Raw genomic sequence first — 13,495 nt, 5'->3', positions numbered from 1 at the left:
GGATCCCTTATTCGGAACATCCCAGGTTCCAAGCATTCCAGATAAACTAGATCCTATACATTTTATACAGGAATTTGCAACAAATTTTCAGATAAGACTGAGGAAATCTATGGGTTCTAAGCTGATTTTAGATATCTTACTTTTTTAACAGCAGGTAGAGAAGATGCCAAATAGTTTTCCTCTGTGAATCTGGGAAATCCAACTCCTTTTCTCAGATACCGCTCATGAATTTCACAGTTGTTTAACAGGTACAAGGCACATGCTACTGCATAGCCCCCCCAGTTAGAAACTCCTAGGAATAAGGCATTTTGAGGTGCAAATTAAATCAATTTATACGTGTAATGAATTTAGAAAACAAGTATTTTGACAAGAGTTGTACAAGATTTGTGTTTACTGTTTGTTTAGTTTTTCTTTGTAATTTTGCTAAATGAATATGAAACAATCAATAACTCTTTTTGTGCCTGTGTTCATACAGAAACAGATTGGAAACATTACAATACTTACCAGCTACAATAGCGAAGTCTGCTGCTATGTCACAAGCAATGGTATCACCATTAGTTATGTGCTTTTTAACAGCCTCTTTGACTTTTCCCATTCCAAGTTCATTTCCACCATCACCAATTCCTTCAAAATAGAAACACTGAAATAAACTCTTAGCAGTACAGTAATTCTGAAAATCCCAGAGAATCAGCCACTGTGCTGGCAACAGCCTTCTTTCTTGCCTGTACCCAGAACCACTGTGTCAGGCCAAGTAGAGGCAAACATGATGAATTTTGCCCTTGAAACATATACGCACACATGTATTCTGCACACTCCGTCATGTGTGCCTGCACAATTGTTCTGGGTGCCGGGAAGGAAGAAGGCCGATTCCAGGGTAGGGGCTGATTCTTGACCTGCATTTTTCTGCAGACGAGAATCAGCCCTCTGTGGCATTAGCAAAATCATTTAATAAAATCCCATATACCACCATAATAATAATATTCCATACAGGTTTATTTATGATCAGCAACAGGTATATGTTCTTTATCTACAATGTACCAATGTGCTAAGAACATAAATGTGCTTGCTTTTCATCTCTTTTCTAATTTGTACATTAGATAAATTATGTACTGTATACATTTTCAGATTTTTTGTTAGCCTATATGTGTGTGTTGGTTATCAAAAAAGAGTGATGCTAGTATAATTTCTTCCACTTTAGGGCACAATCAATTATATTGTGTATATCACAAGAGAAATGAAACCTGAGAATTTATAAAAAAAATGTTCACATTTATTTACATATAATTCATGAACAAAGGGATATAAGGAGCTCCAGGGTCCGGTACGTAACCGACTTGTTCCTGTTCCCATAGTAAATGAGCCCTACTATTGTTCCTGTTCCCATAGTAAATGAGCCCTACTATGAATCTAACTGTGTTTAAAAAAGTATCCTAAGCAATCATTTATTTTTACAATTTAACTCCTTTATATTTTGTCATGTCTATGATCAATAAGCTAAACAATTTTCTTCCAATTATAGAAAAAGAGAGGTGAAAACCTGTTGTAGTAATTCCTTCAATGTTCTGTGCAGCCAAGAAGAGGTTATCAATGGGATCCACCAAATGTTTGATATTTATTTTTCGTGCATTATAATAGTTTCCGTCACTTGCCCTCCCAGAGCGTTCAATTGCTACCAGGTGATCAAACCTTTAAAAATGAAGAAGAGGCAGAAATAAGCTTATTTCAAGTGAGACCTCAAGCAAATCCAAAGATCAAAATTAGCTGATGTACTTGGAGATGTATTACAATTAAAACCAAAGCCATTACAGATACTATAAGAGGAAGCAAATGAAAGAATATAAGTATATCATGATGGTACTCTCCCAACTACTTCAACCTGTTTATCTTCCTGTCTCTAATAAATTCATCAGCCTTTGTTGTTTTTTAATCCTATGTACAATTTCCCATTTTCTCCCTTACACATGAAAAAAATCACACTCTGCCTCACACCATTTTTTAATTTGCACCCTTCTCACCCCAAATACCCCAGTATATGGATCTCTCGGAGTCTTGGCCTCTGTATACCTCATCTATCAAATGCACTGTTTTTCACTCACCAACTCTGTCTTTTCTCTCTCCAGCAATACATCAGCATTGGATTCTCTCCTAGCAAAATATTCTAGCCCCTGCATCTTTCTACCCAAGAAAAACATTAGTCTCCACAAAATTATAAGCTTATGTTGATTATTCCTTATGCAATACAACCTATGGATTTTCTCTATCCAAAAGGCTTCACATCTCTGTCTCATATAAACCATCAGCATCTACTAACATCTATCCTTACCAGTACCTCAGCCTTTCTGCATCTCTGTTACTCAAAATATACCAAATATGACAACAACATATGAACAGGGTAAAACATTAGCAAATGGAATAACCAGTTAGTACAATCTGGACTTGTCCCTGAATGCTGCAATCCCACCCATCCTAGTTATAGAAACAATGTATTATAATGTGTTCCAGAACTCCATCCAGCCTCATATAACTGGACATTTGGGTTCCAATGTTTATATAAACAATATTTATTTGTTGTCAGAACCCCCGAAATAAATGAGACCCTAGACTGTAACCATGTATTCCTCCCTTCCAAGATGGATTGTCTGGCATGAAGGGAAAGATAACCACTTTTTTTGCATAGTCCAGGAATACAAGAGTCAGAACTCTGGAGCTTCTGATCTATGTTTACATGCATAGTAATAAAATAGATCTGGGTCTGTGACCTGGGCTTTGCTGGATCTCCATTTTCACACAGGAAGTTCAGTGCTGAATCTGCATTGCCTTCTTTGTAATGAAGCAGAGGGACATTATGCTTGAGTATTCCTTGAATAAAAAATAAGAAGCATGTACTGGGAGTAAGAACACTTTGCATTACAATTACAATAAATGTTGTACACTGCAAGTGGGTATTTCTACAATTGGAATATATAATTTTTTTATTTGGAGGGTGTAACAACTGAAAGAAAAAAAATGTATTAACCTAGAGCCTTAGCCAAGAATGAAGGCACAGCTTGTTCTGTAATTTCAGAATGTACAATGTGAAATCTTGTTTCTTTCAGAATTAAAATGGAGCTGTAAGTATAATAAATGCAAATCCTCATGGATTATAACTGGCTTGAAATTCCTATGGTTAGAGTGGACATTACAGTATTACTGGGCCCTTAGCGTAAAAGCACACGAGGACAAGTTGTTTACGGGAAATCTTCCATTCCCCTCACAAATATTCAGATCAGATCACATGTAAAACATTATACATACAGTAATCTAGTTTATTCAGGAAAATGTGCAAGAAGGCACTGACAATGACGAAGAATGGAAGGCAAGTGTACAATGATTAAACAATACCAAGGATCAAAAAATGTACAACTGGAAAAAAGCATCTCTGATCTACTAAAAAGGCAAGTGTTTATGTGTGGATTAATTCATCAGCCAGGAAATAGAATTGTTTGTGTACCACTGTGTATAACAAAGAATGCACAGTTTCACTTTCAGCATCTACTTGAAGCATTATTTTAAAGTTGATCCATTATCTTTTACCATACTTTACCATCACAGATGTGCAATGTTTTTCCCCACTCAACAGGGCACTTCATTTTAGACATCATGCAGAGCTCTGGTGCTATTGAGCTATGCACAGATTTACAAAAGTTCACCTAGCACAAATTAATATTAACCTCTAATAAACGGTTCATGATTTTCATTCTACTAATGAGCACCTCTGGACTGTACCTTGATCAATAGCACCACCGAAGATAGCTTTGTTTAGCTCTATAGCTCGTTCATCAGTTACTATAGCAACCTGTTTGCCCAGGGCTTGCAACATAGCCACTATGGCAATGGCTCCTGGGTGGCCATCTGTCTCCTCTGGGGGCTGGTGCTGGAAGTGGGTGGGGAACCCTGTGGTTATAAGGATGGATTTGGCATGAGACAAAGAAAGACTGGACTTCAGCAGCTCATCCTTAGTAAGCAGATGCTTTATTCCTCTGCTGCCTGTAAAACAGTGCACATCATATTTAGAAAAATATGTATTTTGAATATGTTGCGGCAAGCAAACTCCCACTCATTTGTACAAATGTAAATATTCTTTGCCCACAATAGCTATTTTTTCACAAACGCACTGTCTCTCTTGCTCTTGCTACTTTACAATCTTTTTAAAGGTGAATAAAATTGTAACTGACATCATGTAAACAAAATACATGACCCCTCTGGATATCTAAAGCAGATTTCTAAAATGTCAAGACATTTTTCTGCAGCTCTGCTAAAAGCAATTCCCCCCTAAACATCACAGGAGCACAAACAAGTGGACACACCATATTTTCTTTTGTAAAATATTTCAGTGGACTTCCTTGAGAACATCTCGATGTTTTATGATTAAATTTTTGGATTCAAGAAGTTGTTCAGTATTCATGAATATGAAACAATTATATTAATTTATTTTACAGCTAATTAATTATAAGATCGTTTTCAATATAATTAGGGTAATTTATTTACTTTGTACAGTATAGTTTCCTACTTTATACAGTAGGTGTCAGCAGCTTCTAAGCTTGGGCTTTGGTTAGCATCATTTCTCCCACCCCCCAGAAATAATTAGCAGTAGGGGCAGTTCCAAAGCTCTTTTACATAGGTTTAGAGACCATATATGGTATATGGTACAGAAAAAAATACTGTGTACCGTTAATAAGCTATGGGCATCTGCCTTAAGACTAGTTAGTGGCAGAATTTTGGTAGTGGAGCTTGCCTCATAGTTGAGAGATAGCCATTCTAGTTACCAAGGACAGAATTCACCCCAACAAGTGGAAATGGATGTAATGATCCCATAGTTGAACCATAGGCAGGCTTTTAGCGTGAAGGAGCCAGAGTAGTGTAGGTTAGCTGAGGTACTGCCAGCGAGGACACTGTGTTGATGCTAGGCTGCTGCACATATCAGAGAGTGTGTAGTAGCATGGGATGTTTCTCACAGGCTACTCTGTTGTGAGGCTGGGAATGAGGAGAACCTGTAGTTTATGAAGGGAAAGGGGCCAGGGGAACTGTTTATGGGCCCGAATAGTTAAAATAGCATGTGTGGGAAGTAGTTATGCTTTGATGAATTCTTGTAGATTTATGGTCTCCTGCTTCAGAACATACAATATTTGCATTATTACAAATTGTGGCAGCATGGGTGCTGGAGATGGCAGGTTCTTTTGGCTTAAATCAGTTTCTAAGCATCTAATAACAAATTTTGCTCTCTTAAATAAAGATACAAACACTAGTTTATGTTCAAATCTCACCAGGATCGACTGCAATTGCATTCTCTAGTTCACCAATTTGTTCTGCTGTCTGTTGTGAGACAAGGCTATAATGTGGAGGATTGGATGAGATCGGAAGAACTTTTGGGGTTTCAGATACTTGAGTGGAAGCAGTCTTCTCAATTTTGATATCCGAAATAAACATGCAGCCAGGAGAGTGAGTAAAAGCCAAAGAGGATTCTGTTAAGGAAACAAAAATATTGCTGTCTCTTGCCAGTCATATTCTGAAAATACTCCAAATTAATATTATATTGGAAAAACTGGGTATGCTTACATTTTTGGCAATTACAATGAGTAGGACAGGAAAACAGGCTGTAATAGTTTTTAATGTTTACTACATTTCTGAAATTGTTAAAGGTGCATTTTGTAAAAGACTATTCTGGTCATTCCACACATTTTGTTGATAAGAGCTTTTCCAGCACTTGTTAGGTGATCTCCTGACAAGCACTGGAATGAATGCTCAAAAGGTCATTTCAATTGGGTAGTTATGAGTGCCATGGTATAATGTTTTTGGGCTACTTCAAAAAAATAGTACTCAAACGAACCCAAAGCATAATTCTTTAACTGAAATCAACCAGCCCATATTTAGGAAATAATAGTGTCATTTTATGATACATAGTACATTTCCCTGGACAGTAATTTTTAATTTTTATGCCCCTTCCACTTCTGACATCACACAGAGGTGGAAACATTAAGCAGTGGGGAAGTACAACAGTAGATAGATATAGTAGCCACTACTAGTACATATCTGCAGCAGTAGATGTAAAAGTTGCACTCTTCTACCATAATGTAAGAATTACAACTTCTTAATTTTGCAATACCGATACTTTATTTTCTACTTATGGTTCAGATGATAAAAACCATTGTTCTCACAGCTACATGACAGGCAGCACAGTATGTGCCTGAGGAAATGAGTAAACACGGTGCCTTAGGCTAAGGCCACACTAGGCGATAGCGCCGCGATTTGACTCGCGGCGATCTTTTTTCTATTGTCGCTCGAAATCGATTCGCTAGGCGATTTCGAGCGACAATAGAAAAAAGATCACCGCGTGTGTTTTTACGCTGTCGATTTGTCGCGATTCCCCATAGACGCCAGCGCAAAAGTTTCCCCAGCGATTGCGGATTAAAAGTCGCGGCGAAAAGTCGCCGCGAGTCAAATCGCGGCGCTATCGCCTAGTGTGGCCTTAGCCTTAGGGTTATGGCAAAAATGGTTATCTGTAACGTTTTGTTTCCCAGATAATATCTGATAATAAATGGCTGGGAACAAAACACTATAAACTGTCAGTGTAAATTTCTGGTACACACTGGATTCTGCCTGTGAAAGGCTTGTATCCTTCATAAATGTGCACTGAGGCATTTGCAAGCAATACACGTATGTCATAGGCAGGGCACACTACATTTTCCTGATTCGCATACACACTGAATGGCCGTTATTTAAATTTTTTTGCCCCCACCCGCAGAAAAAGGAAACCCCCTTAAGCCATTACACATAGAGTAAGGATACTACTTGCAGACCATTAAAGCTGGAGATACATACTGCAGCTACTCACTGCCTCAGCTCCGGTTACTCCGCATGCCCAAAATACAGGAATATCTCCAGGATGAAGTTGCACTGGGTCTCCATAGTCTGTTTTCTGAAGATCTTTTATTCCCAGAAAGCCTAAACAAATGTTAATGGGTTATTCATTAAGAGTGTGCGCTAAAGGTGATCTAGTATGTTTATTTGTAATAAGTTTAATAAACACAAAGATATTTTCGTTTATATAATAAAATTACATGTATTGCAATAAAAATAAACTTGTATGCATGTGTGTATGTTTATTTGATGTACTTGTACTGTGCTGGGATTGGCTTGGGGTCACTTTTTATAGAAACAAATTAGTGTGCATTTTCATAGAAATGTGTCAGTATTACCTTAACTCTTATTACAAAGTTGATCCAAGGACTGGATGGCTAGTTAGTTCATTTTGAGTCAGGCACCAGACAAAGTATACAATAAAAATACAATACAGGGTATGGGACCTGTTATCCAGAATGCGTGGGTTTTCCAGATAATAGATTGTTCCGTAATTTGGGTCTTCATGCCTTAAGTCTACTAGAAATTCTTTTAAACATTAAATTAAAATAGGCTGGTTTTGCTTCCAATAAGGATCAATTATATCTTAGTTGGGATCAATTACAAGCTACTGTTTTATTATTACAGAGAAAAAGGAAATAATTTTTAAAAATTTGGATTATTTGGATAAAATGGAGTCTATGGAGTCATTCCATAATTCAGAGCTTTCTGGAAATTGGGTTTCCTGATAAGGGATCCTATACCGGTACCACTAAAAAAGCTCCACTAATGAAAAGTTTGGCACATTAAGGTGCTAGATGTTTGTTCTGCATATTTGATGCCTCTAGAGCTAGTAAAAATTAACAAATGCAAATGGAGAGGCTCAAGTTCACATAACACACAGGCATGCACCTACAGCTAGAAAGTGCAAAAGGGCAGTGGCCCACAGGCAAGTGTCAAGAAGCAAAAAAAGGAAAGGACCAAGGGCACCCACAAGCAGGCACCAGAGCATTGAAAAGATTTCACAGTCCTCTTTACATGTATTTTAATTGTCTACTATTCACCTTTTTTATTTAAAGCAAAACTATACATTCGGAATGAATGCTTAACAAGCAGATATTGTATATTGTAATAAGTAATCTATTACAGAGTCTTACCAGCATGTGTGTACCCTTGGTTTGTGTGTCAGCACAGTGAATCTTATGAGCCAGGGAGGCAGCCCTCAGTACTAACAATGGCAATTTTCTAATTAGAATTATCAAATGACAACTACTACTAGAAAAGTATATTTACAGTATATGAAAATGGGTTATGTAGCTGAAGCAGTGGTTTACATATGGGAGATATATATATATATATATATATATATATATATATATATATATATATATATATATATATATATATACATACACACACTTCAGATGCAGATTTACTGCTTAAACTTCTTTATTTATTTAACTGCCAGACACGACATGTTTCAGGCCATCACAGCCCTTTCTCAAGTGACACTTGATGGCCTGAAACATGAACTTTAAGACAGCGACATTTTGTGCATACTGCTACTGAAAAATGCCTTACCCTTTAAACAAAACAGGGATTGTTTGTCCATATATTGCAATATATTTAAGCTGGCCAACTACGTCAAAGTCATCCCATATCTGGCCAGTCCTATGCTCAATTTTCATCTGATTCATTAAGAATTCTATAGTTTCATTATACATTTTATAAAAGGGACGAATACGTTTTACCTGCAACTTTTACCTGTTTTGTTTAAAGGGTAAGGCATTTTTCAGTAGCAGTATGCACAAAATGTCTCTGTCTTAAATATATTGATAATGGGTTGAGTGCTGAGGACTCTTATAATTGTCTATATGTATTTTGTGGTCACAGCCTCGCTGCACCCCCGCCTAATGGTTTTAAAAACTAGTGGTGAGCACAACTTTCCCTTGTTTGTTATATATATATATATATATATATATATATATATATACATATATAATTACGTTAAATAAATGTACCACTTTAGTGAACATATTGTTATTATTTTTGGCACTTGCATACAGTGCGACCACTAACCTGGACAGCCAATATGGACTGGAGCTCCATGGCACTCTTTCATGGGATGAGTTATTTTAACTACTGTATTCAGTTTATCCTGAGGAACTGGCCTCATAGTGACCACCAGATTACAAGAGAAGCTGCCCATTCCAAAGCACGGTACTGCAGTCTGTGCAAAGATCAAATGCATTTTTAGCAGATAGAGGTAGGGCTGCCATCAGTAATCATGAGGTTCTGAACTACTAAGTTACCAGGGACCTTCCCACCAGGGGGACCCAAATAATTAGCCCTAGGTCCAACGGATGATGGGACCTACTAACAAGCAAAATTTTAAATAATGCCCCTTGCCACACCCCTGATCAGCCCAGCCACTCCCCCATTATGCAAAAAGTGCATCCACTGTCCGTCCAAGCCCAGGCCACCACCACCCACAAATCTGTCTTTTCAGTCTTGGAGCCCACATCTGCCATGGGGCCCCTAACTACAGTACCCGTGTATCCGACGATGGCAGCCCTGGATAGAGGTGTTGCACGGCTTGTATAAAAAGAGTATACATTACAGAAACGATACTGAATTTACTGCTGCTGTGGTAAAGAACAAAAAGCATGATTTCTATCTGTACACTGTAATATTATAGACCGTTTGCAACTGGTCATCATAAATATTCATTTTGTGAGTGTCATGTTACACATGCACCATTGGTTTGATGTGTTGCTTGTCCTTGTTTTGTCCCATCTCCCCTCCTGTAACCCTCTCTGTGCGTTGTCCGTTTGTCCATAAAAAAATGACAAAGTGAAACCTCGATTTTAAGTACCCTGATTTTAAGTTTTCCCGCATTTTACATTTTTTATTTGTGTTCCCACCAATTTATAATACATTTGAATGGGTGCATTTCCCTAATTTTAAGTAATGTTTTCCGGATTTTACATCAACATTTTGTCCTGATGTTCCCAAAAACTGCTTTTTTTCCCTCTATGAATGTTAATACATGTGAAATAAAAAGGTTAAAATACTAACCAGATGTATTTTGCCATGGTTCTGCCTGTAAATGGCCAATTCCAATTAATCTGCCCCTTTTACAGTCTTGCACCAATCACTTATTGCTTTAGGTTCTGCATGTGACTGACAGAGAGGCCTTGCACATGCCCCCCATAGTGTTACATTAATACTGTGATGTTTAATCTGTTATTACCACAGTAAATATTGTATCTCAAAGTAAAACGGACTCCTGTGCTTATATCCTTTCAGTACTTGAAGAAAAAGTTATTTTAACACATTTCCCTGATTTTACATTTTCCCGGATTTTACATCATTTTTTACTGGTCCCCTGAAAAATGTAAAATGGGGGTTCTACTGTATATGGGATATTAATATGGAGGAAGTGATATAGATAATGAGATACAAAAATGGCTGCTCCATCTTTATAATGGCAGTTCACTAGCCTGGACCTGGAGACATTGCTCTAAGTGTAAATATGAGAATATTCATTGGAGAAATTTTACCTGGAAAACAGATGTGAATTTACACTAATGTGAAGAGAATTGTCACCAATGTGAAGTTAATTTTTCAAAACATGAATTTTCATTTTTGGTGAAATGATTTAGAATTTTTACTTTCACCCTTTAAATATACCCCCTATGTGTTTCAGTTTGCCTGTCTTATCTTCTAACTTCTGTTTCTATCAGTATTTTTATACAAAATTGTTTTTTAAGTACACGGATACACAATAAGCTAATTTTAACACAATACCTGTCTGAGCTTAACGACTTACTAGCTTCTATAAAAACATCTCTATTATGGTGTCTGGGCTTAACGACTTATTGGGGTTTTAGCGTTCATCACAGTCCTTCCTCTCATATAAGCTCAATAAGCTTTCTTGGCAACCTTCTAAAAGTTATAATTTTATATATCAGTTGAAACATTTCTCAGCAGCATAAGGAAAAATGACAACAAATAATGTATTAAATGTAACAACAGCTCAATGTCAGGCAAAGCTCAGGATGGACTGAAGCTCCTGCAGCTGCACCAGCTGGCTAAAAGCTAAGGGTGAGGCAGGTTTGGGCCGGTGCAGTGCTCTTCCATTGGGTTGCAGGCCTAAATAGCCCCATCTCGCTCCAGGGTGTCATTACCTTCAAATTCCTTCTACTTCTGACATCTTTCACCGATTTATACACTTGCACCTGCCCCATCGCACTTCTTTCAGTAATGGTGGAAAGGGAGCGCTGCAGAAGCAGGCATATAAGGAAGGCAAGCAAGGTTGGGTTGGTTTTGGGTTGGGAGCAAGCAGGTAAGGGTCAGTTGTGGGGATCATTGACTGTAACGTGAGGCTGCTTTATATGTAGTCCTATTACTATAAAGGTGAAAATACATCATTCAAGATTAGTTAAACCACACCACTTCCTGTGACTGGAAAATCCTCCATAAATGAACTGCTGCTTTACTACCAAATCAAATAACTAATTAGCTTCAACTAAGCACACCTCCGTGCTCTACTCCTTATCAGTTCACAACTCGACAGCATTTGATATTGTGAACCACTCTTTACTCTTCAAAGTTTCTCAGTTGGACTAAGAACAAGATCTTCCAACAATCACAGTTCATGTGCAGTGTACTTTTTGTAGCTGCCCTGCTCCTCTCCCATCTGCACCTCAAAGTCCTACTAGCTTCTATAAAAACATCTCTATTATGCATGCGCTGAGGAGGAAGGGTATAGGTTCCCTTTTTTTTTCTTAACCATACCCGCCTCCTTTTTTCCACGCCCCTACGTTTTATTTTCTGGGGAAACCATTGATATTGAATGTAAAACACAAATGAAGTGCTTTCCTGTTGGTTTTTGTTCTTACCCTGTACATGCTCACGTTACACTGCTGTTCCACATTTCTCACAGGAATTCCATGCTGCTGCACTGCATTCTCAAATGAGAAGCTACAGCCTAAATAAAATGTCACCATGTCCCTCATTTGCTCAGTGTAACCCTCCAAGCTGTTGAGATTTCCAGAGAACACACCATTTTCGTATTTTCTATACTGGAGACAGTCTGTTCTAAATAACAAAATCAAAAATCTATTAACAGTGCAAGCTAAATCAACCCATGTTACAAAACCAGATTTGAAATCTAAGAGGGCACTTACCTTATATCTGAATCTTTGCTCAGAGGAGGGCACTTCCATTCCCCTGGTGCACTCCGATACAGCAAAGGCAGAGGACCGCTATTAGCTTTACAGAATTTCTCAAAATCATCTGCTAAGGCTTTGTGTAAAATCACAATATTGGCCTGGTTATACCCTAAAGAAAAAACACTGATATTATTTGATCTATAACCCTTGATCTGCATTGCTAAACTATTCAATCTTTAATTTCACACACACAGCAGATTTTCAGACAATTTGGGAGACTCAATAAAAAACATTTCTAAACCAAATTTAAAATGGAAAATCTACACCTTTTTGCTCATTCAGTTGGGTTTATGTAGAAAACGTGCATAAACAATCTCCAAACTTCGAAATATAAATTTATTTTTTACACATACCATGTAACACTAAATAATCACTTCCCAGCATCCATTAGACTGACAGTGTTACACTCAGTGTTTTCTAGGGCTGCCCACGTTGGCATGTTCTGTACATACTCACTAATAGACCTATAGTACATATTGGGTAATCCATAACCAAGTAATCATACTGATTTGCAGAGATTTAATTGAACATTAATGCATACATAGCAAAATAAGTGATAGGACAAAACACCTTTTCTTGATGGCCATGTAATGAATTAATAAATGCTGCCATCAGAGAAAGTGGATGTCTCTACCACATTCAGAACTAGCAAAGAGAGAAAACATGGTTCATTCTGTAAGTAATGTAGCAGCAACTTTGCAAGTATCTGAACAATTTTCTTAAATGATCTTTGCTTCAGTCACACTTTTTTTCTTCAGGACACACTGCATGAAAACATCTATGCAAAGCCCCTTGTATAATTATATCCTGTATGAAAATAAAAGATAATAAAGAATCTTACCCGAGGACATTCCAGATGTATTTCTTAGGGCAATCTTGTTGCACCTTATTAACCCACGCACTGTTATTGGGGCTAAAGTGGAAAGTCTGCGTAGACAAATCATGTCAGGAACCTCCAAGCAAAAAAACAGAAATATAATATAATATTTTTAAATATCTAGGAAAAAAGTAGAATTTTCTTTTCTGTAAAAAAAACTTTTTTTAAAAAAGACTGTAAATTCCATGGTGATAAATATAACAGTTATTAATATGTTATTGGTTACTACCATTACCTCTCATAGGTCAGTAATATCAGCTAACGACTTGATGCACATTCCACAAACGAATGAAAAAAGGGAACATTTACATGACAAATTATTGCATATATTTTACAAGCAACTTTTAAGAGATAATAATACTAAAATACATATAAATACACTACAATCTAGCTTTACTGAGTGCATATCCCATTAGCAAAGACAATTTACCATATATACTCCAGTATAAGCCGAGTTTTTCAGCACCCAAAATGTGCACCCCGGCTTATACTTAGTCAGTACGGG

General features: G+C 37.3%; 1 protein-coding gene across 3 annotated transcripts in view; it reads right to left on the bottom strand.

The window, feature by feature from the left end:
- The window catches only part of dglucy.L (D-glutamate cyclase L homeolog), a 28,916-nt gene that overhangs the window by 878 nt on the left and 14,543 nt on the right, over window positions 1-13,495 (bottom strand). For all 3 annotated transcript variants that reach the window (XM_041573012.1, XM_018230418.2, XM_041573013.1), the window contains 11 exons: window positions 12,955-13,066; window positions 12,069-12,222; window positions 11,781-11,979; window positions 8,956-9,106; window positions 6,859-6,981; window positions 5,304-5,501; window positions 3,766-4,026; window positions 2,760-2,859; window positions 1,538-1,686; window positions 505-624; window positions 141-292 (listed from right to left, as the gene is read on the bottom strand). In XM_041573012.1, the coding sequence (XP_041428946.1) occupies window positions 141-292; window positions 505-624; window positions 1,538-1,686; window positions 2,760-2,859; window positions 3,766-4,026; window positions 5,304-5,501; window positions 6,859-6,981; window positions 8,956-9,106; window positions 11,781-11,979; window positions 12,069-12,222; window positions 12,955-13,066 (1,719 nt within the window). The remainder of the gene's footprint in view (window positions 1-140; window positions 293-504; window positions 625-1,537; window positions 1,687-2,759; window positions 2,860-3,765; window positions 4,027-5,303; window positions 5,502-6,858; window positions 6,982-8,955; window positions 9,107-11,780; window positions 11,980-12,068; window positions 12,223-12,954; window positions 13,067-13,495) is intronic.

Source organism: Xenopus laevis, chromosome 8L (genome assembly GCF_017654675.1).
Source record: "Xenopus laevis strain J_2021 chromosome 8L, Xenopus_laevis_v10.1, whole genome shotgun sequence".
In the NCBI taxonomy this organism is placed as follows: Eukaryota; Metazoa; Chordata; class Amphibia; order Anura; family Pipidae; genus Xenopus; species Xenopus laevis.
Note: the sequence above shows the minus strand (reverse complement) of the source record. Positions and strands in the feature narration are given on the sequence as shown.